The 25,458-nt window shown below is 30.2% G+C and overlaps 1 protein-coding gene and 1 long non-coding RNA gene across 2 annotated transcripts; both read right to left on the bottom strand.

The window, feature by feature from the left end:
• Positions 1–301: 301 nt before the first annotated feature.
• Positions 302–7,217, bottom strand: LOC114192301 (ABC transporter C family member 10-like). Its single transcript, XM_028081984.2, has 11 exons — positions 4,897–7,217; positions 4,406–4,726; positions 4,233–4,319; positions 3,495–4,082; positions 3,248–3,412; positions 2,382–2,676; positions 2,037–2,251; positions 1,636–1,941; positions 1,247–1,310; positions 920–1,159; positions 302–683 (listed from the first exon to the last, which is right to left on the bottom strand). Exons 1-11 carry the CDS (start codon positions 6,937–6,939, stop codon positions 571–573), a joined length of 4,437 nt encoding a protein of 1,478 aa, XP_027937785.1. The 5' UTR covers positions 6,940–7,217; the 3' UTR covers positions 302–570.
• An 8,380-nt stretch (positions 7,218–15,597) lies between these two features.
• LOC146884878 (uncharacterized) lies at positions 15,598–18,971 on the bottom strand. The gene is made up of 3 exons (XR_014996648.1): positions 18,809–18,971; positions 18,634–18,699; positions 15,598–15,764 (listed from the first exon to the last, which is right to left on the bottom strand). It is a non-coding gene; the product is annotated as an uncharacterized LOC146884878 (long non-coding RNA).
• Positions 18,972–25,458: the final 6,487 nt, after the last annotated feature.

Below are 25,458 nucleotides of genomic sequence, written 5' to 3'. Positions count from 1 at the left end.
GCCAAAAATTGAAGCTATAGGTTTTAACAAGAAATCAATCCTAGAGTTTTTACCACTATCATCAATCATTGTTGATGTTAATGTCAAAACCACCATCATGACCATAACGATTCCACCACTATCTTTATAGCAGTGTTATCTTTGGGCTCAAAGATCAATTTTTTCAACTACAAAGGATAACTATTTTTTTTTCTTAAAAAAAAAAAACAAACTTACAATAAGTTGTGGGTTAATTACGTGAATTCACGAGTTGGTTTATCTAGTTTAATAAAACAAAATTAAGAAAAAACACACACAAATATAAGAAGAATGTATGTAAATAGAGAGAATGCAACGTGCTAATTCATTACAACAAACTCAGAATAAGAAAATAAAGATATGAAGAAAATTTTGAAAACCAAAAAAAAAAGTCTACGAAGATAAGACGAGTTAACTCACTTCAGGTCTTGAAACTTTTAAATTTGCTTAGTTCATAAACCTGGTTGGAGTAAATTGACTCGTATCATAGACAACAAGTCTCTTTAACACCTATGAACACACGAGATGCATAAAAAGAAAACATTTCGAGCTTTAGTGTGATTCTGCAGCCTGCAAATGAGACCAGTATTCCTTCACAAGCTGTCCAAACAGTGATTCTTCTCTCTTCATCAAGTTCATTGGCTCGTCATATTCCACCAATTCTCCTGAAAAAACAGTCACACAATTTTCTTTTCTTAGTAAGCAAGATCAAATGTTTTATTATCTTCTTAAAATGTTGAATCAAACACCTCATATTTTACTACCCTTTGCTCAAATATAAGCATCTATTAATGGTATGTTATAATACTCATTCAGTATTGCAACCTCGTTAACTTAGGATGTTTTGAGGTCTATGGATTAATATGAAAACTTGTGTCTTGTGGTAAATAAGATGCAATACCTTCATGGATGGCCACAACCTTAGTGCAGTCCATCACAGTTGGTATTCTGTGGGCTACAGTGATTACAGTACAATCTGCAAACTCTCCCTTAATTGTTTTCTGCAGAATCAAATCAGTTGCATTATCAATTGATGCAGTTGCTTCATCAAGCACTAGTATCCGACTTTTCCTCAAAAGGGCACGCCCCAAGCAGAATAACTGTCGTTGCCCCATGCTCCAATTTGCCCCAGCCTCAACAACTGCACAAAAGTTTCATCACTAGCAATTAGTTAATCAAGCAACACTTGATTTCTGTAAGGTTGTTTCAACAAAGCTTAAAAGTGCACCTGAAGAATCCAACCCCTCTTCTTTCTCTTCAACAACTTCTCTCAACTGACATTTCCCAAGAACCTTCACATGCAAACAACAACTAGTCCACTTCAGCAAATCAGAGAAAAGATAAACTACCAGAATCAACTTTTTCGTGCAGGAAAAGAATAAGAACAAAACATGGATCTAGTTCTTCTATAAACTAATATCAATTCATGAACTTAATTTTGATGTAAGTTATCTCATTCAACTTCTCAAACAACTAGAGTGCATATTATAAAAGTTGATTTTAACTTCTGAAATTCAATTTATCTTTCTAATTTCCTCTACTATAAAGGCTCATGAAAAAGTTTTCCCAAACAGACTTGATGTACTTGTTGAATACTATGATACTATTAGTTGTTACCTCCCATATCTCTTGATCAGAGTGGTGAGCTAAGGGGTCCAAATTGTATCTGACAGTTCCATTGAAAAGAGTAGGATCCTGAGGTATGATACCAAAGCGTGACCTCAAATCATGAAGTCCAATAGAACAAATGTCTATGCCATCAACTACTATTTTTCCACCAGCAGGTTCTACCAGACGGAATAGGGCCCCTATAAGAGTGGACTTTCCACTTCCTGTTCTGCCAACAACACCAATCTTGTGCCCTCCTTCAAATGTGCATGTGATCCCACGCAGTACTAGTGGTGAATCAGGCTGGTACCTTATCTGTTTGGTATTTCATCAAACAAATCATGTGTGTCAGTGATAAAGTCCCACCTAATTTTCAAAATAAGAAACTTGCAGCTAGTTCACTTTATTACCTTCAAATCATGAATTTCTACTTTTCCCTCAGCTGGCCAATTAGTAGGGGGACGATTTCCCTCTATCACTTCTGGGGCCTCACTTGGTATATGCATGTATTGATTTAGCCTCTCTACTGATATGATTTGATTCGCTAGAGTGCATTGGTTTTGAATTGAAAACACTAGGGAAGAGTTTAATGAAAGACCATATGACAGAGCCATGCCAATAAACCCTGTAATAAAGAAAATACATGCATAAGATAGAATGTTAAAGTTTTACAAGACAATAAACATTATGTGTAAGCTATTGCAGAACACATACAGTGACATTAATTTCAAAGATAGAAAAAACTGAAGGCTCACCAGAGTTGAAAGTCCCAGGTGGAAGTACCACCATGCAGAGTGCTGCAGATGCAAAAACCACTGCACTGATTGTTTCTAACCTTAGCATCAACCATTCATTTGCTGCATAGGTATGAAAGTAAGGACTGGCATTGACATCAATTAGATCAAGATTCTTAGCAAAAAAACGATCTTCCTCTTCAAAAGCCCTTATTGTCACAACTCCAGCGATAGATTCAGCAAGATGATTAGCCACATAAGATTTTGTCGTGCCATTCATCCGCATCAATTCTTTTGCAGTGGCATAGTAATATCTCTACATAAATCAGGTTCTTATTGTTAGACTGTGTTTCCAGCAAACAATATTTTGTATTAAACACAGTTATGCATATAAAAGCTTAATGAACTCATTTGATTTTATATTGTGCAGTTTTTTAAGCTGAGTTTAGATTCCTACCATTTTTTTAAAGTTTTTTAGTTAAGAAAATTAAAATATTTTAAATAAAAACAATTAAATTATTTTTAGTTATATAATTCAATTAAGTAATATATTTCTTATTTTCTTTAATAAGAAAATAACGTAAAATTTAATTTTATAACTTATTTTTAATTTTAGGGATTATAAATAATAATTTTTACTATTTTAATAAATCACACATAACTTTTGTTTTGTATGTCTTATATATTATCTGTTTACCTTCTTTAATTAGGCATAAAATGGTAAACACATAATTTATAATACAATATAGAATAAAAAGATATGTGTTTATCTTTTTAAAATACTTTTAATGATTATCAAATAAAAGTAAGTTAAGATGATATTACACCGTTAAATATAGAACCAAATCCCTAAGAAAAATAGATCAAAGAATCTGTGTAATTAATACCTGCAAGCGAAATGCTATGTAAAGCATTGGTACAGAGATAAACAGAACTTGCCAAGTAATGGCTGCTATAACTGCAAGATTTGAATAACAAGTTGTAGTAGCTCCCACAGCAAAAATAAGGCCAAATGGGACATCAAGGTCAACAGTGCTTAGATCTGAGGAGACCTGAACAAGGAGATAAAATTTAAAATATTAACATTTTCATTGCATTTCACAGGAAGAAGAAAGAACTATTTGATATGCTTACCCTACTAAGAATCCTTCCCAATGGTGTGGAGTCATAAAATGACATGGGTGCACGAAAAAGGGAGTCCAGTAGCTGTAAAAGTAAAGATTTTGATGTTCGAATACTCATAGCAACCACAACAAGACTTCTGATGAACAAGAAACATGCAGAAATAAACCCAATCAGCAAGTACACTGCAATCAATTTCAATGTGCTGACATAAGGGTTGTCAACACTGGAAGCCATCCATAAGTTCTGAAAGATCTGGCCAATTGTGAAAATAAGGTGAGAAATAGAAGCCACAGAGAAGTATATGTATCCTTTGTTCTGAGTCAGATACTGCAAGTGAGGTTTGAATCCTCTATTTCCTCTCTCCCTTTCTTCTTTCTTTATTAATTGAGTGCCTTGTGATGTTTCACACTGGTTCTCCATTTGTATTTTACTGATCTCTGTAACAGTGTTTGAATTTCTACTAGAAGAAGTAACATCCACTAGTTTGTCAGAACCAGCTGTCTCCTTGTGAGCATTAACAAGGTCCTGAAATTCTTGGCTTGAACTCAACAGATGATGATAAGGAGCAGCTTGTATGATTTCCCCATTTGACATCAACTGTAAGTAAAAATCTTGTCATCATTCATAACTTTGAACAAACAAAAAGCAAAACTTTTGAATGGAAACAACAAATCTAAAGTGATTAATTAGAGGGGAAAAAAAATGAGAATTCACATGATTAATGTCTTTTAAGATTGAGAAAATTACCAAAACAGAATCAAAGGCTGGAAGAAAATCAACTTGATGAGTCACAAGTAAGACCGTCTTCCCTGCAAGTCCTTCCATGATGTAATCCTGTGAAGTTTCAAAGGTTTGTCTATCAATAAAAAGCAAACATAAATATAGTATCTGAAGAAATGGTGTTTTTTCTTTTTCATTACATTGAGCAAATTTGTAGCAGTGTGTGCATCAACAGCACTGCATGGATCATCCAAGAGATAAATATCTGCATTCTGATAAAGAGCGCGAGCAAGTTGAATTCGCTGCTTCTGACCTCCACTCAGGTTAACTCCTCTCTCCCCTATTTCAGTGAGATCACCGTGTGGAAACAGCTCAAGGTCCTTTATCAGTGAAGACCTATGAAGTGTTTCTTGATATTTTTCAGCATCCATGGCTGCTCCAAACAATATATTCTCACGTATTGTACCTGTCTGTATCCATGCTGTTTGAGAAACATAGGCAAATTTCCCATGAACTTCAATCTGTAATTCGAAAAAGAAAATCAGTTATCTAACAGTACAATCATAAAATCTACACCGAATTGGAGATAGGAATAAAATACCCTTAAATTTAAGTTATCTGCTAGAAACTACTTAAGCTACCACAAGCTATTGCAGTGCTTTCTATAAGCATAAAAGAGGTTAAAACTTACAGTTCCACGAGTAATAGGAACTTCTCTGAGAATTGCTGCTAAAAGGGTTGATTTTCCTGAGCCAACTTCTCCACAGATTGCTACTTTTTTCCCCGGTCTAACCTCCAAATTTATGTTTCTCAGTGTTGGTTTTGACATGTTATCTTCCCATGAAAAGTTAGCCGAATTGATCAAAATTGAGCCCCTCGTATCCTCACTGAAACCTCTCCTAGCATTTTCACTTTGCAGTTCAGGCGCCTCAAGAAATTTTACAATCCTTGCAAATGCAACTTTTGCTTGAATCACCACTCCAATTACATCAGGAATTGTTCTAATAGGATCTTGAACAAGGCGTAAAGTTGCTACAAAAGTGAAAACATTATTTGCATGCAAAGGAACATCAAGCAAGTAACATGCCCCGAAGGAAGCAGCAGAGACCAAAACAGGTGAAGCCCAAAAGAGAAAGTTGCTATATGACCTTCTCAATTGCACCACAGACAACCTTTCGAGTTCCACATCCCTCAACTTTTCAATTGCATTTCTGAAATTGGTTTCCCACGCATATAGCTTCAAAACCTTCATGCTGACAAGAGCCTCGGAAGTGGCCTTCAATCTCTCATCTTGTGCCACCATAAGTTTTCTCTGAAACTTATGCTGCAACTTAGCAAGTGGAGTATTGCAGAGCACAGTTAGAACTATCACCGCCAATGAGGCAAATGTTGCCAGTCCAACAGCACGGAAAAGCACCACCAGTGCAATACATAGCTGAACGCTTGTTGTCCACGTCTGGTGAAACCAATAGGGAAACTCTCCAATTCTATTAGCATCCACATTCACATAGTTCATTATCTCACCACCAGAGTGCGTCAATCTTGCAGCATTGGACAACCTTAGTTGCTTTTTATAAATTGCTGCAATGAGCAATGATCTAACTTTAATACCAATGAGTCTGGTGCGGAAGTACCACTGTCTTTGTGATAAGGATTCTATGATCTTTGTGAAGACCAGTGATATGGCCAATACATAGCCTTCATATTTGAAACTCCCATGACCCTCGGCAACCAATATAAAGGAATTCAGAAGCAAAGGGCCACAAGAGAGAGTGATTACCTTTAACAAAGCAAATAATCCTGATATCAAAATCTCCTTCCAGTAGCACATGACTATTGTCGTCAAAACTGATGGCTGCGATGATGGTTCTTTCTGTTTCTGTCTGTTCAATTGGTCTAGAAACAGAAAATAACAACTTTCTGCTTGATCTTCTTCTCTCAACTTTGGAATATCCTCTTCCTGAAGTATTTTCTCCTTACCCCTTTTCATCAATGGATTCATCCACCAAAATGACATCCTGCTGAAGAATCCAGCTTTTGAAAATAGTGTGACATAACCAACAGAGTCATCTTTATTGGTCTCTTCTGTTAAAGGGGTATACAGACTTCCACTGTTTTCTCTCTCAGTGTCTCTGCACTTAGATTCCTTGTAAATGCACAATAGCAACAGAATTATCCCTGGAAAAGATAAAACATCTAGAAATATTTTCAGGGATAGTTTTCTGTTGTCAATTGAATAAATCAAGGATAAAACACAGAGAATACCAGAAACCAAGAAGATTACAACAGAAAACATAAATAACCATGCTCTTGGAAGATTTTTCAGCTGAAGACTTATTGTAAAACCCAGCAGCAACCAAGTGATTCCCTGAATGAATTCTAGGATCCACCAATCAAGAGGAAAAGCTGTTTGTGCTTTCCTCAGATTCTCCTCTAAAAGCCAAATGCCTGAGCACAAATGTATCAGCCCCAGAGATCCATTGGCTATGGCAGACACTAGCTGCAATTTGGAATAACTTTGCACTCTGATTACACCCTGAGATGGTTTCTCTGACGACTTCTTGAGGATCGCAAATGAGATCATGATCAGCAGCAACACATCAATGCAAATGAATAGCAAATGGTTGATACACGAGGATGGATCTTTCAGAAACTCAAAATCATAAATGCAAGCATTCCCTCCTGGCACTGAACAACCAGCTTCCCCACAAAACATGCTGCAAAACTTCTCCATTGTTCAAAGCCTTACTCTCCTTGTTCTGTAACATCAACAGCCATAAAAACAGAAAAAAGGGATCATCAACAAGGTTTTGACAAAAGAAACACACTCGAAAACGCCACGAAAATGTAAGTCTGTAAAGGGTTTAATCACAGCATGTTTTGGATCTGCTTAGCTGAATATACCAGTTTCTTTTCAAAGTTCTCCTGCTAAATAATATATTTATTATAAACAACTTTGAATACAAAACAACATAAGCTGAAGTGTGAGCACATTTGCCTATGCAGTTAGAGTAGAGATGAACTACAATGAGGAGAGTTATATATATATATATATATATATATATATATATATATATATATATATATATATATATATATGATGTTGGCATGCAAACCTCACACCGAGAGAGCAACGCGTGTATGCAAGAACACTAGTGAGCAGCATGTTGTGAGATGGTCCTTTAAATGCATGCAAGGTTACAAAAGAAAAGGGTTCATAATTGTGACCGAATAATTGTGATCCAGTCCAAGTTACCGACTCACACAAAAGCATTCCCTTCAGAGAGAAAAAGGCGGAAAGGGAAGAATCATGTGTAAGATTGAAGAGCGAAGTGTGTGCCTGAATAAAGAAAAGAACCAAAAGGAGCTTTAACCAAACGTGGTCCTTGACTCTCTGTATATATTATAGCTGAATCACGCAGAAAAGCATAACATGCATACATGCATGTTCATGAAAGAGAATAGTATTATTATATATGGATGATATATAGAGACGCAAATGGTGCATACATTTGCATTAATTGGAGTGAAGCCGAATTATAAAGAAGCACTTAAGAATAGAAGGATAATGCATTAATAGTGCATAAGCGGGTGTGGAAAAACAAAAACAGATAGAGAAAGCACGAAATGACGGGTTTGCGGGTGGTACAAAGAATCTTTGCATTTATAGAACAAACATGGTAATAGTAGTAGTAATATTTTCCCTCTCTTTTTCACCGTTTTATTTGTCTGCATGTTAATGTGTTGTTCCCAGAAAAAGCGCAATGTAAATTGTGGCTTCTTACTAGGATGTCATAACATAACAAGAAGAAAGATGGAAAGCACTGTGTAACCAAGAGGAATACATGTTTTGACGCCCAAAATATCTTCACTCGCATTTGAGACTATCATCACCTTTTTTACTTTCCTTTTTTATAAATACAAAAGTTTAATTTTTTATGATCTTTTTTTACTCTTGTGTAAGTATGAAATGGGGTAAAAAAAATTTTCGAAGAAGAAAGTATATAACAGTTATATAATGTGAAAAATCTAATTAGTCACTATCAAGTTGGAATTATAATAATTATTATTAGTTATACTTGTGGGTGTGGCAGTTTCTTTCATTTTACATGTTTACGTTGTTAGGTAAAAGAAGGAAAATGCTTTTCCATCTCCACAAAGGACCAGACCACCGAATATTCATCATTCAATCGGCTAAGTTACAAAAGAGATTATTTCAAAATAAACTAATTTGTAAAAGTATTTTATTTTCTCCAAACTTTTGAAAAATATGAAAAACAATGTTTGAAATTGTATTTGACTGGGACAACATAATCTTATAAACTATAGTAGTCTTAAAGTATTGGGTTAGACATTTGTTCCCTTATAGTTAATTTTCTTTTTATGTGGTGAGAATGTTAATTAATAAAACCAAATTAAAATTTTCGCGTATCATAGTCAATAAAAAGCAATGAAAATTTAATCTTTTTATTTTTTTTAATTTTTCTAAGACTTTGTATCAACTTTATACCGATGAATAATTTAAAAAAAAAAACTTTTTAACAATTAACATTCTCTTATAATTTGATATGTAAGTGATTTCTCTCTTTTTTTTTTTAATATTTCAAAAAAATCACTTAAAACATATTGTCAAAATATCATTATTTAAAAAAAAAATACTTTTGAAGAAATAAAAGGAATTGGAGAATCTATCACACACACTTTTGTCTCCAAAATACCAAACTTACCGAGAGGACTACAATCTCACTTTTAGCCAAAATATATTTGCAAAAGACTGTAGAAGTTTTATTTTCACTTAAAATATTATCTGTACTGTTAAAAACATATCCTTTAGAATATTCTGCAACTGTGTAGATTTCTGTGTAAATGGGCAAAAAACTATTATGATAAATTTGAGTTCTACTTGTGTGAGAAAAACTTAATATCAATTTTTTTTAGAACCATATAAAAATTTTCAGTATTAAAATTAATGATTAAATTTATATTTTTGGTTTATAACATTTTAGACTTAAATGCAACGAATATGTATATTATGTTGAATGTTATGTTTTTTGGTATTTCAATAACTGAATATGTGTTTGGTTGCTTTCTGTGCGTAAAATGGATCCTTCAATAATTGAATTTGATCAGTTGTCAGAATATATATATATATATATATATTGTTCACTTAAAATTAATATTTATATATTAATTTAGTTCATATCTTACTAATCTTCCCACAAAAAATCATCACTTTCTTAATATGTATTGTTTGAAAATTGATTCGACTAATTAGATAAAGGCCAAAAGACTTTAAATTAAGAGGGCAACTCCAAAGATGATTTTTTTTTTTTTTTATCTTTAGGTTCAGGATTTTAAACTCCCATTTGTTCGACACATGTATTTTTTTTTTCTCAGAAAATTCACACTATTATAGTCAGTTAAATCTATGAAGTGACTTTTAAGTTAATTATTACAAAATCATTATAATAGCAGTGTGATATACCTTATAATAATTTTCTTGTGAAATATTGATAGTGCATGATTTGTGATGAGTAATAGCAATACTTTGTAATTTTCTCATACGGCACACTTTCCTTTTCAACATGCGTGTACAAAGTATTGTTAAGTGATGGTGTTTAAGATAATGCTCATATTTCCTATTTACATTGATGTTGTTGTTTAAACTTAACAGAAGACAAAACAAGTTAACACAACATGATGTTTTTAATAAACATGTCAAAAATCCTACATAAACTATAAATAAAATTAATTTATATATATATATATATATATTATATTACAAGTTGATTTTTAAAATTGAATTAAACTTAAAATTAGAATTTTAAATCATAATTTGTAATAAAGTGTAAATTACATCTTTTAAGTTAAATTTATAGAATTAAATTAAATTTAAAATCTACATTTTTGTATACATGTCCAAATTTAGGTGAGAGATAATCAAATAAAGAATAGATACACGATGTCATTAGGTGTACATGTTTCATTGGGTTGTTTTCTATATATGGTTAAAGAATGGTGCTAATAAAAATAATAATAACAAATAGGAATACATTAGTTTGAATTGAACACAAATTATGTATATATACATGCAAACTCTCGCAAACATAGGAGAGCGTTTTATGTTGGAAGAATTTTAACAAGTGTTCTAAGTATATTAGTTAAGAAATAATAAATCCACATAAATTTTATTATTTTTACATTAAAAATTAAAATAATTAATTTTATTAATTAAAATAATATAAATATATAATTGATTTTATAAAAACAAAAATATTTTTAAAATTTTTAAATTATAAACATAAGTATTTTATAAATTTAATTACATTTTAGATTGATACTTTAATTTTTATTTTATTTTGTTATAAATTTTTTAAATGTTTAATATTAATTTTTATTGATTTTTCTATTAATTTAAACTTGTCTATATTTAATTATATTTTGATTGTTAATAACATTAAAATATAATTATTTTAGTATTTAATTATTTTTTTAATTTTATCGATAAATATCAAATAAAATATTATAACAATCGTATAATATTTATGAATATTTTTGTCTTTTTAAAATGATAAAATTGTATTAGTTGTTATTAGATCAAATTTTATTTAATATTATAATTAATTATAAAATTTTATAGATTTTAATGTATATTTATTATTATTAACTAATGTTCTAAAACACGAGTTAACAAAATTCTTTATATTATACATGAATCATATGAGAAATGAAAGAGAAACAGAGTAGTATATATTATTCCAAAATGATTTTTTAACAAAATTATTAAATAAAATTGTTTTATTTTTTATAAAAATGTAATAAAATTTTAAGATTTCTTTTACCTTTGTTTTTTTTCAAGTTTGTTAAATATAACTTGGTCAAAGTATTCTGTATTCTTTATATTATTAGCAGGCATGGCGAACAATACTAAAGCAGACCCAATATTCGGAGCAAGTCACAATAAAGACACATGGAGACTTGTGCGTAATTAGTAGTTGAATTTTGTTTTGGATTTGTTTGGTTATTTCTTATCTCCCAATTTGTTTTTGTTCCTTATTCATTGGCAATGTTTGTACAGTGGTGATAATATTCAGAATCGATGCAATTGTGGTCGTTAAATTATTAAACTTTTCGAATGTTAACTTCTAAACCTTAGTTCTTGAATTTATGGTATTGAAAAATAGAAAAAAACAAAACACACATAAATGTTCAAATATATATAAAGATAATCAAAGTTTTACACTGATTATTGTTTGAGGTGACATCGCTCACCAAATTTTAAGTGTGAAGTTAGCGATTATGAAAATATTATTAGTTGTATGATTTATGATTGGGTTTCAAAAAACTTCATTAATAGTAACAAACACTTTCTGCCATGACCAATAACCCTAAACACGTTTTAGGACTATTACCAGTAACTATTCATTTCGTCATTTCTCCAATAATTACTAATTGGATTGGATTGCACAACTTTTTTTTATAATTTTTCTAAGAAATTATATTTATTTTATAAATTTAAAATTTGTCTATATTTATTTTAAATTCGGATTATTCAAATTTGATCTAGTTAAACGGTCTGAGTTTTAAATATTAATATTAGATTGTTCTATATTAATAACATTAAAACCGTGTCCAATCCAACCGTGCTTTGCCAAAATTGTGAAACTTTGAATATAAGAACCTGGTAATCTAAGATCAGATATCATTACTTGTGGGAAAATGATAGCTCCATTAAATTTATATTTGTTTAATTTGAGGTGAATTTGTTGCTACGATCGAGACTTTGGGGGTGGTAATGCTTTTAACTCTTTTGCTTTTCATTTATTTACTCTATTTTTTTTTCTCTTTACTTTTTGACTTTAGACTTTGTGAGGTAAAGTGACAAAGTGAAAACTAACAAATAAATGAAACTGAAGTAATTCAAATTAAAAGAAATAAAAACAAGAATAACCTTTTTAGTATGAATCATTTTACGAGATTTTTTATTATTCATACATTGTGATTTAATTTTGTTTCCTATATTATAAAGAAATTGATTTTATAATTAATTATGTGATTATTTTTAATATGAGTTGAGATTAAAAAAATACATGATAAATTATCTTGTGTTATTTTCATACATTTGTATGAAAAGATGTTTACACCACACCTTCTTTTATTTCCAAACTTTCATCTTCTTTTTATGGATTCAAACCTAACTTTTTATTCTCATTTTCTTTCTTGCTTGAAATCAATTAAGAAACAGTATGTGTAATTACACATAAAATAATATTTTTTTCATTTGACTTTTGACCTATTTTAATTAAATTTAATTACTTCTTTAATAAACTTAAAGTGAAGATAATACTTATAATAAATACATAAATAATATTCATATAATAAAAATAAATTGTTTTTATAATAGTTATTGGATAAATAACAAAATTTATTATGTGCTTATTATGCAATCAATTATTATAAAAATAAATAAACTTAACCTTGAAAAATATAATTAAACTTAGCAAATTGGTTTGCATCCAATGTTAATTTACATAATTATAGTTTAGAGAATATATATATACTTGTTATAACATTCCTCTCAAGGTATTTGTGTTCTCAACTCAATTGGGTTCCATCAAATATTTAAATAGATCATTGTCTACTAAAGTTAGTGCACTTTTATTATGAATGTTTACTGCACATTTCTTTATTGTACAGTTTCATACTTTTCTCCTTCTTATAAATATTGCTTGAATTGAATAAATACAGAAAATTATTTTTAGATTTTTTAAACCATATTATTAGTTTAAAATAACTAAATTTTTTTATTAATGATCAGTTTTTATAAAAAGAGAATACTGGATGATAATATTTAATGAACTGTCATTTTTTAATTTACAAATTTTGAAAATTTGTATTTAAAAAGATTGAATCGCTTCTGCATATTAAAATTGGTTTAGCTCTAGCTTCTGTGTTTCTCTTTCTAATAACAAATTATGTATCTCAAGTTGTGATAATATTTTTTAATAAATTTTTTAACAAGAAAAATATTTTCTTATAAATTATATTAACTTCTTCAAATATTTTTATACAAAATCTCTCATATTCGAAATCATATTTTTTTATTTATAATTTGAATAATTATAAAATAATTTTCGTTACCAGTGTTTAACGTAAATAATATAACAACTATGTTATTTAATTAATTTATAAACATTAATTAAGACAAAAACAATTACTATATTAACTCAAAATAATTTATAAACTAATTTTAATATTACAAAAAAAAATTGCTTAACATATCCGTTAATAGTTTGTTCATTTAATATGAAGAAAAAAAAAATAGAAAGAAAGAGAGCTTTGGGATTATTAAAGGAAAACAAAATGAAATAGAAAGAAAGAAAGCTTTGGAGTGTAAAGAAAAAGGGGAAGGAGAGAAAGGAAGTGAAGAGAATCTTTGTATTGTGATACTGAAAAGGATGCAGAGAACAGTAAATTAGGAGTAATTATGAATAATATGATTTCCATTGTTAATACTTCAATATTTCAATTATGAATATCTTTTATCAACCTTCTATTAAATATTTAGTTTTATGTATGCTACAAGCTTTAATAAAGAGAATAATAAATTGTTTAAATATGAAAATAAAAAAGAGAAGAAAAGAAGAAATTGTTAACTGCTTGTAGGCTTTAGTATACAAATAGTTTCCTTTTGCATGAATATTCTCCCAGCCGACTTCAAAAGTGATGTGAATATCTGAAGCTGATTAAGTTTTTTTTTTAAATGATTTAAAAATAAGGAGTTTATTGTTTTCTATAAAAAGGGAAAAGTAGAGAAACGCGCGGCGTGAAATGAATCTCCCAATGTGCTATGTCAGGACTTACGAAGGAGTAAGCATCGATAGAGTGCATGTGTACTCTGTTCCGTACATTTTTTAACATTCTTTTTACTGTTTTATATTCTCTCTACTATCTTTTTTTTTTCTTTTTCTCTGTTTTTTTAATGGATAATAATATTTTAATTTATTATTTTAATTATTATTAAATTATCATATTATATTATTAAAAAATTAAAATAAATAATTTAACACTAATTACAATAATAAATTAAAATAAATAAAATAATATGGATCAAAATATCATTTTCTTTTTCTAATATTTGCACAACCACCGACAAAAAGTCCTTGCACACAAAAGCATATGGACACACTATTCTTCTACTAGCTTCTACCATATTTTCTTTATTCGTGCTTTCATGGATCACTACAAAGCTTGTTGGAAACTTTTTATAATCGGTTTTCTGTGACTATGCCCATCAAAACTAAGAATGATGAATGATCATATAAAAATACATTTTTATCTTAGATCTAATTCAACTCCATTTACTTTTTAGGAGGTTGAAATTATCTAGGTAAAGTAATAAGAGAATATTAAAAGTTTTAATTTTTAAATATTAATATGTTTGAGATCATATTGATTAAAGATATAATGAAATTTAGGATTATACGAGAGTCACTTCAAATCTATTAATTATACTTATAAAGTTAAACTTCAAAATATATATTTTTTAAAATCAACATAATTCATTACTTAACTTATATAACAATAAGTTAAATTTAGAAGGATCGGAATTAAATAAGTTATAACTAAAACCCAACCTAATCTTATTATTTGATTGAATTAAGTCAGATTAAGTTATTAAATAATTTGATTTAATAAATACTCTTAATTAAAACTAATATGATCCTTAAAAATATAATTTATTACAAACTATAAAACTGCAAGAGTTGAATGATTTAATAAAAAATTGAATAACCAAATGAATATAATTTAAATAATTATTAGGTGACATGACCTGAATTAATAAATTATTTCTAAGACCATCAAGTGACTAGCTGCTTGATATTTATTGGATGGCATTATAAACATGAACCTCGCGTATCAATTTATATTCAACCAATCATGCTAGAGCTTAACTTAAGAAAAAAAACATTGAACATAATATAAAACAAGGAAAACAAATGTGATAAGAAAAGATTCCAGGTACTTTTTTTATATTTTTATATTAGTTAATCTTAACAGTAAATTACATTTATTTTTTACCGACTTGTTAAATTTTATTAAAATGTGAGTACTTTTTTAATTGTATTTTTAATTAAGGATGTCAAAACGAATTGATCTAGTTTATAATTCATATCAAATTAAACTAAAAATAAGTTAATCCAACTCAATTTACTTTTTGATGAGTTAAATATTTTGTAACCGATTCAAATTATGTTAAGTTGATGGATTAATAGGTTAACTGTAACATCCCATTTAATAGTTTTTCACGCTATCAAATAAAACATTATATTATGATTATGCACAGTAGATAGTAAGAAGAACAATCATATAGAATATACAGTTGGTACAGTCATCCAAAACATATTCTATGAATTCCTTATGAAGAACATAGGTACTCAAACATACACCAAACATCTCAAAACTCCATGGTATCTAACTCACGAGAACTACCACAGAACCACTAAAGCACCAGTCAGCTCCTGTTAGGGAGAGGGGCATCTTCATCTGGACTCGGTCCTGCTCACACCAACAGCAGGTGATCATAGCAAGGAGAAAGCACAAGGAAAAACAAACATAAACAAGAAGGGTGAGCTAACTGAAATCAAGAGAAATCATACAATTCATATCATAATCATCAATCACACACATATCGCAATTATATATATAATTCTAGACTCAATATCTGGATCGTATAAGTGACATTGGAGCTCTTGGTGGCTTGCACCTGTGATGGTTCCCAAACTCTGTAGAGTTTGGACATAAGGGGTTTGATATCGCTGTCGTTAGGCGATCAAATTACCACTACTTTAGCAACTTCAGTATTGCCAGTTTGTAGTGAAGAAAATAGTTAAGGTTAAGATAACCCTGAGTCGTCTCACAACGAATACGGAATTGATCTCAAATATCTGATTCTCAAAAATGCAATTTAAAACTAGCAACTATAAAAATAGGGGGTTTTGATATGCAAAGAAAATGACACGGAAGATTGTAAACACAGTAATAGTAAATAGGTCAATTCCACTGCTTTTTCTAAATAAGATTCTTCATTGGTTATCTAGAGATTATTGTTAAATTAATTATTGTTGTTGATTTACAAATAAATCAATGTAAAGACTCAATTCATTTGTTGGCTTCCTCACTTTTAATCAAAGTACAGTCTCAATTAAAAGTGAGAATTGTTAGATTGTCCATAGTAAATTTAATCAAAGTACAGTCTCAATTAATTTTACTATGCCTAATCATGTCTATTCCTTTGTTTTTTTACCAAATAGAAAACTTAATTAATCAAAGTAAAGTCTTGACTAATTTTAGTTAAAGTAATTACCTCTAATCAAATTAAAGTCTCAATTATTGGCAAAAACTTATCTAATCAAATGAAAGTTTCTAAACAAAATCAAAGTAAAGTCTCAATTTAATTTAAAAACCTTTTAATTCATATGATTAGCATGCATGTAGATTTAAAATCATTATTTTCTATTCGATTAAGAAGCAAAGGACATAGATAAACAAAAACCACAACAATAATCAAAATAACAAAACATATAAATTCATCTAACCTCAGAATCCATTTAAGAAATTACAGTGGAATCAACCCTAAAAGCTTAGCCCTCCATGGCTTTGATGGAATACATGATGATATGAAAGAAAGAAAATAAAAGAAAGAATGAGAGATGTGGTGGAAACGGTATCTGCCAAAACCAGAGAGTTCTAAGTGTCTAAGCTGTAAGTTGTCAATTGTCCGTCGTCAGTCCCCTAAGTCTCTTTATATAGGTTTCCACTGGACTTTGGGCTTTATCTGTCAGTTGCTAAAATCTTTTATTTTTATTTAATTAATTAGCAACTTAATTGTTGTCCAATTTCCAATTCTGCCCCTCTCTTTTAACAATATTTGCAGTTTTGACCAGAGTTGACTGCTGACTTTGACCAGTTGACAAGAGTTGACCAGTTGACCAGTTTGACTGTCCAATAGCAGCTTGACACGTGGCGCGTCTCTCTCCAGAACTAGGGTTTCTCTCTCACACTCTTCCTTGGCTGCGCGGCTGACGGCGGCTGCTGTGTGAGGGTGGAAGGAGAGGAGAAAATTAGGGTTAGGGTTTTGGGAGATGAAGGTGATGACGTGGCAGAATCTGATTGGTTAATTTGGTGAGGGTAGGATTATGACACGTGGCTTGTTCTGGTTGAGTGGAGTTTAAGTGGTAGGAGGGGTGCAACTTAGTGAAAACTGAGGGTGCAGAACAGGTTTTTGTGGTCCACTTGAGGGAGGAGTGTGCAAATAAAATCTGGGGGTGCATTTAGCTCCTGTTTTATTCTTTTTCAGAATTTCTTGATTTTGGACTTATTTTGTAACTTTGAATATTTTAAAATCACACTATTAATTGACCAAAAATAAATTCCAGCTGCATTAACAAACGTTAGAATATCCAATAATATTTTATGCAACTAAAATCAATTTTTACGCCACTTTTACCAAACTTACTCAATAAATCCAATAATCACAAATCCTAATTAAATCAATCTTTAAGCACAGAAAATTCAATTAAATCCCCAAATTTAAATATTAAATGAGGGCAAAAATTTGAACTCATCAGGGTTATCACCCAATCACTCATAGGGTAAGTCCCCTTCGCGTCTAAGACTCGATCGAGTCCAAAGACTAGGACCTCCTACTACTCCTCACGACATAATCCATTCTACTCTATATGAGCGTGAATGATTATTGGAGTTTTAGGATGCCATCCAATACAGATTCCTCATGTCCTTACACACACTAACAAGCTCACATGAATTTCCCTTGAAATTCCATTCCAAACACAACATCTCATAATTCATATTCATCAACTTATCAATACTCACTACATTTAAATAACATTTCAAACATACAGGAGATTAACTGCACCAAATTACAATACTACAAATCACTTCACTCTTTAGAACATGGCTCTAAGCAATCCACTGCAGTGGCCCTCGCTCAAGCTAGAAAATCTAGCCTAGGCGAGAGGCTGTCTCGCTTAGGCGAGTCAATCTCGCTTGGACGAGGCTCTAATAGTGGCAAAATTAAAAACCTGGGCGAACTCTCGCTCAGGCTAGGCTGGTTCGCTTAGACGAGGGTAGCTCTCACTTAAGCGACCCCAGCTCGCCTAGTCGAGACTTCGCGCAGGAACATGGGTGATTTTCCTGGTGTTCTCGCTCAGGCGAGAGCCACTCGCCCAGGCGAAAATACCAGATTGCAAGCCTGTTCCCGCATGCAAGAGTCCAGGTTTACCACAAGATCAACATACACAGAAATCATGCAATTCAATCATCAATTCAATACTTAAACATGCAGTTCAGACTCATCAAAACAGATTTTATACTATTTTGAGTAAAAATTAGCTAGCTCCCTTACCTTTGGAATTTCCACAAGCAAAGACTCTTCACCAAAGGGGACACCTCAATCTCCCAATCTAAGGCACTGAATTACAATTGCCAATGGTGAGAACAAATCCTACCACAACCCAGAATGATGGAATTACCTAAAATTCGAAAATTAGAAGACAAGGGAGGAATACAGGTTGACTTACGCGTAGGGAAGGAAGGCTCAGCTTGGGGAAGTGGTCCTAATCTATCTTCAATCCCGAATTCTGCAACAATGAAAAGGATTTTAGACCTTTGGATGTGAATTTAGGTGATTTCTGGTAGAGAGAAGGTAGAGAAGGAAATAGAGAAGAAGAGAATGTTAGGGGAAAGTGTGGGCTGTTTCAGTGAAGTGGATGGCAGAGAGGAAGGGTTCTCACATTAACCCAATTAAAAATGTTTTATTCTTTTTATTTATTTTATATATTTATAACAATATAATTGTAGTGGATTAAGGACTATTTTCTTATAACATTACAATTAAATTGTTCATCTATTTTATCTAACTATTATAAAGATAATAATTTAAAACTAAGTATTAACTTACTTGACAAAAATAAATAAATTAAACATTCAAATATTATTAAATATTATTCTATTATTTAGAAAGATCAAATTAATAATCTTCATAATCATAAATAATTATAATAAAAAACTTATAAAAAAATAATGAAAAGTTGTCAATTATTACACTCAACACACCTTAGTCTCTACTCTTAATATAATGAGTATTATTTTCTTAACTATGTTCAATATAGTATTAACAATAATAGTAATAACTTTTTTTTATTTTTTCCAAATCAATCATACAAACTTTTTCATGTTTTTGGCAATGTACGGATATTATTTTGTACATTCTTATCTTAGAAGCTGCTAAAGTGTTTACAAAGAAAAATATATAATTAATTAAGTATACAAAATCTCGGAATACAAAATCATTTCTAGTTATATGATTAAAATAAGGGAGAAAATGTTTAAAAAAAAACTATAACTAGTTTTTGTTCAAGACTTCTTCTATTTGTTTTCTTCTTCCTTTTAAGTCTTCCATCTATCTGCCTTAATGAATGTTAGAGGTACATTAGATATTCTACGTGAAACATTATGATGTATTAAAGGTTGTTGGAATGTGGAATTTCTTTTTCGAATACTTCATTTATCTTTTATTAAGCAACAAGATAGCTTCCTTTTTCGGTCTATGGTAATGCATTAAATACAATAATGATGTTTTCTTTTATAGAGTGCAAGTCTTTTGATGCTCTTTCACTTTGATATTTTGAATTTCAAACTTTAAAAGCAAACACAAATATCTTTTTAAATAATTATCTGTAGTAAATATTGCATTGACTGTTATAAAATCCATGTAACACAACAACAAACAAACAACTCATGGAATAAATAATTGCTTTTGTGGATTTTAATCCAGGTGATGGCTAATTATTGTTTGCATCAATTCAAACTTGTCTTGGAACTAAACTTAATAACTTAGTCCACATTAAAAAATTTAAAAATCAATTATAAAAGATTAGAATTAACTTAACACCAAAAAATAAAAATCTCACGAAAAGAAAATGAATCCACCAGAACGATAATGTGTTTGTCTGGATAACTTTTTTAAAGGAAAAAAAAGTAATTTTTTTAATAAAATAATAACTTATTAGTGAACGTTGAAAAAAAAAATTGCTTTATTATAATCACCTTTTTAGAAAAAGAGAAGCAAAGTGAGGAAATGATGGAGTGGTGAATCTTCAATTCCTTCAATCTTCAATAGATGGATATATTCTTAAAACAACTTGAAGAATCCCTTTAATTATGCCATTTCTTTAAATATTAAGTTTTATATAGAGAAACATATTTACAAATATTATTGAATATAGAGCTTCTTTTGGTTCAGATTTGGAATTGTGTATAGTTAGTTTGGCAAATGATTGATCACACAAATTATTTTCAGAATCAATTTTTTTTTATGTATATAATTATATTATTTTTTGGATTTTTTTTATTTCAGTTCAATCCTTTTGGGAGAGGGATAATTGGTCTCAGCAAAAAGACGAAATTTAGTACAATTATGAGACTAGAAACTAGAATGATGAATAAATAGATAGGTGCTATAATCACAATAAATGTGAAATTTAGATATTTTAGATTTAAAGAGTTAAAAATGTAATTAATTCATAAATCAATTAACCTAACTGCACAGAAACAAAAGCAATGTTGATATTAATTTAAGTCCTACCATACCAGATTGGTCTCCTTTATCAAACACTTTTCTTCACTGATGGAGACGCACATTTTGTCACTCATTCCTTCTCAATCATATCAATCCAATCCAGAAAAAATCAATGGTAGCATGAAAACAAATACAATTACGCCATAAAATGTTCAATAAATATACATAGAGGGTTAAAAAACTAAACTGCAACATCATTAAAAACTGTGTATCAAAAATATATTTTATTATTTAAGTTTTAAATATAATTTTATATAATTATGATTATTTATATTAAATTTTATTCATCTTAGCTACTATCTATTAATTGATTTATATGAATTGAGGTTGAGTAAACACTTACGTAACCTATGTTGGGAGAAGATAGATCTCCCTTTTGGTGTTGATGCATTTTTTCTCATAACCAATTATTATAGGACTAAATTTCATTACTTTGCTACCTAATACACTCAAAAGCAACCTTATCCATCTAATTATTGTACTTATGTCTCTAATAATGCCAAACAAAAAGAATTTAGAATTTTCACAATGGAACAATGACTCAAATATAATTAAAAATATTTAACTTTATACAATTGTAAAATCTTATTAATTAAATTCATTTGATTTTTTATTTCGTATAATTTTTTTTCTTTTTTAAAAATTCTTAATCAATAAGATTTACATAATGTAGAGTTGAATGGGTTAAAATAATAAAAAACATTTTTCATATTATATTCTTAGACAAACTCTTTTTTTTTTTACTTTCAAATCAAGAAAAAAATTATAACTTCAAAAACTATGTAACTTTTAGTATATCCAGAAAAAACTCTACTAACGAAAAAAATTATACATTAAAGAGTCAACAAAACATATAAAAATATTAAAATCAACAAAACTATGTAACTTCTTTTTCCTATTTAAAAATATTAAAATCAACAAAACATATAAAAAAAACACTCTTTCTAAAAAAAATTATATTTCAATTCATAAAACTCTTTTTTCTTACATTAGAATCCCGAAAAATCTTTCTCATTTTCTTTTCAGATTTTCTCCGACAAACTAGCCATAACAGTAAACTATATTCTTTCTTAATTTGTAGATAATTTGTTGTCAAATTGAACTCATGTTATAGATATTTTCTTCATAGTTATTTAAATTATATAAATTATTTTCATATTTAAGTAAAATTATGCATAAATATTGTTGTTAACTAGAAGGAGATATTTGAACCACATTATGATTCTTAAATATTAGTATACAATTTTGTCACTATATTTTCTTTTCCACGATATGAAATTGTGAATTTAGAAAAAAAAAAAGCCTAAATATCATAGCGTTCACTATATGTGCAACATTGTCATGGAACATGTTTAACTTGTTCTTGATGTGATGTTACATTGTTTTTTGTTTGGGGCGTGATACTTGTGCTTACTACTGCTTCAATTTGTCCCGGTGCAAGTCTCAGATTAAGAAGGTTCCAGCTTCATACTAATGGAGCAGTTTGGCAAACCTAACACAAAATTATCATTACATTTACCTCTTTTTCTCATACATTATCATCATTATATGAATGTAGAAAATGCAAACTTGGTTTTGATGCATCCATCATATAACATTGTTTCATTGTCTAATTTGGTATTGATGTGATGTTACATTGTTTTGTATACGACAGCACATGTTCTCACTACTGTAAATGTACATATGCAATTGCAAGTCTTCAGAAGGCTACAGCTTCTTCAATCTCTGTTTTTGAGTAAAAACCATTATAATATTTAGACAAACCCCGCGTACACAACTTCCTTCTATGATAGAATTGGGCACTTTCTTCTTACACCCTATCAAATTTCTTCCGGAATAGGCTTGAGTGGGTTTTCGGAAAGATGAATGTCTTATAGAAAATTATTTTCAGATTTGGTCCAATGTTTTTCGGAAATAAAATCTGAAAATTCACATATAGATGGGTGCTTGTAGAAATTTGATAGATGCAATAACAAACAGCTATTAAGTTAAGTGTTAACTCTACTTTTTTTCATGAGTTTAATTTGAATCCATTAACAATGTAAATTACTTTCATAACTTATTACATATTCTATGAAAGAAGTTTTCTAGTTTTATAATAAATATCTTAGAAGTTATCTAAAATTTATTTTTATTTATTTGAGCATGTAAAGAAGATTACACTTACATTAAACTCTTTGTTTACATTTACGTCTATTCCCCTCTTATCCAATCTCTTATCCAATAGGATAGTGAAATTATCTTTATCTTTACGTTCATAATTGTTGAATGTGTGCATTAACGTGCATCAGATATTTATTTAATAATTTTTTATTTCATGCTATTTAGCCTGCTTTTTAAGTTATGTTAGTAGTTATTGTTTGTCTAAGAATTTATTATTGTATTTCAGATACAATTTGTTAATAGGTTGTTGTTACAATATTTGTATTTAAAACAGATCATTATTAAATAAAAATATATCTTTCCTACTCCTGTGCTTTCACCAATAAATTGGTATTAAGAGTTTTTTTTTGTTTAGAGGGACCTGTGAGTAACCCACCACAAAAAAGCCCAAAACACCTTGTTTTAATCCATCAGTTAGATAGATTCTGAAACACCATACACAACACTAGCACCCCCAGTGTTTAATGGTGATGATTATTATATCTGGGCAGCAAAAATGAGGGCACATCTAGAGTCAAATGATGTCTGAGAAGCTGTTGAAGAGGACTATGAAGTTCCACCCTTACCGGACAATCCAACATTGACACAGATGAAAAATCACAAGGAGAATAGAGGAAGAAAGTCAAAGGCAAAAGCCTCTTTGTTGGGTGTTGTATAAAAAGACATTTTCATTAGAATTATGACATTTGATTCAACATTTAAAATCCAGAATTTCCTGAAGGGTGATTATGAAGGAGATGATAAAATTAAGGGAATGCAATCCCTAAATTTGATTTGAGAATTTGAGATGCAGAAAATGAAGGAGTTTGAAACAATTAAAGAGTATCCTAATAAATCCTTTTGGTGGCATTGCTAATAGAGTAAGATTGTTTGGCTCTCAATTTCTCCACTCACAAATCTTTTAGAAAATATTGGTGACTGTTCCTGGAAAATTTGAGGCTACTATTATTTCCTTGGAGAATACAAAGGATCTTTCAAAACTTACTTTGACACAACTAATAAATGCTTTGCAAGCCCAAGAACAAAGAAGGGTGATAAGAGACGAGGGTTATGTGGAAGAAGCATTACAGGCTAAATTGCAAGTTAACCAAGAAGAGAAAAACAAGTGGAAGAAATACAAGAAGAAGAACTTCAGCACCCAAGACGCAACATGTAACAATAATGGAGACAAAAATAAAAGATTTCCTCCTTGTAAGCACTGTAGCAAATTGGGTCATCCACCTTTCAAATGTTGGAGAAGACCTGATGTTAAGTGTGAAAAATGCAACAAGTTAGGACATTATGTTCAAATTTGTAAAGGCAATACTTAACCAAAGGATGAGGCTCAAGTTGTAGATCAATAAGAGGAGGAACAATTGTTTATAGCAACATGTTTCTCAAGCAGCAGCTCAAGTGAATGTTGGTTAGTGGATAGTGGCTATACTAACCACATGACTCGTGGTGAATAGCTTTTCAAAGAGTTGGATAGATCACAGGTGTCAAAAGTTAGAATGGGCAATGGTGATCTGATTGTTGTTGAAGGAAAGGACACTACAGCCATTGAAAGTTGTGCAGGTACAAAATTAATTCATGATGTTTTTTGTATATACCTGAGATTGATCAAAACTTGTTAAGTGTTGGTAAACTGGTTGAGAAAGGATTTAAAGTCTTCTTTGAAAATAAGGATTGTTTGACTAAAGATGCCATTGACAAAGACATTTTTTAGTATCAAAATGAGAGGAAAAAGTTTCTCATTTGACCCAATGCAGAAAATAGTACAAAAATTTGACACAAGAGGTTAGGTCATTTTCACCATGTCGCTGTGTTGAATTTGAAGCAAAAGGAGTTGGCTTATGGCTTACCTCACTTGGATTATGTGTTACCAAGTTGTGAGGCCTGTCAATATGGGAAGCATACAAGATTACCATTTAAACAAGCAACCTGGAGAGCAACAGAAAAGTTACGGTTGATCCACACAGACTTGGCTGGACCTCAAAGGATTCCTTCACTCAAGGAGAGTAAATATTATACATCTTTATTTATGATTTCACTCGAATGTGCTGGATTCACTTTCTCAAGTCTAAATCAGAAGTTGCAAGTGTCTTTTGGAGATTCAAGCAATGGATTGAAAAGCAAAGTGGTTGCATGATTAAGCTCTAGGGTCTTATAATGGGAAGGACTACACTTCAGGATAATTCACCATGTTTTTGTGAGGAAGCAGACATTGAGCATCAATTAACAGCACCTTACACTCCTCAACAAAATGAGGTTAGTGAAAGGAAGAATCAGACAATAATGGAAATGATGAGATGTATACTTCATGAGAAAGGACTACCAAAGGAATATTGGGCAAAGGCTGCAAACACTGCAGTATTTTTGTTAATAGACTTCCTACCAAAGCAGTTGATGGGGAAGACTCCATTTGAAGTTTGGTATGGCTATAAACCC

Source organism: Vigna unguiculata, chromosome 7 (assembly GCF_037176805.1).
Source record: "Vigna unguiculata cultivar grain cowpea cultivar isolate G323 ecotype 2 chromosome 7, ASM3717680v1, whole genome shotgun sequence".
NCBI classification, from domain to species: Eukaryota; Viridiplantae; Streptophyta; class Magnoliopsida; order Fabales; family Fabaceae; genus Vigna; species Vigna unguiculata.
The sequence above is the reverse complement of the archived record's forward strand: the minus strand, read 5'-3'. Positions and strand labels throughout refer to the sequence as shown.

Bases quoted from the DNA above. Each gene is read 5' to 3' on its own strand.
- LOC114192301 (XM_028081984.2), bottom strand. From the start codon at position 6,939: ATGGAGAAGTTTTGCAGCATGTTTTGTGGGGAAGCTGGTTGTTCAGTG. The intron at 4,727-4,896 runs GTAAGTTTTAAC...TTCGAATTACAG, and splicing joins TTCCTATTACTCGTGGAACT to ATTGAAGTTCATGGGAAATT. The intron at 3,413-3,494 runs GTAAGCATATCA...CTCCTTGTTCAG, and splicing joins TGGGAAGGATTCTTAGTAGG to GTCTCCTCAGATCTAAGCAC.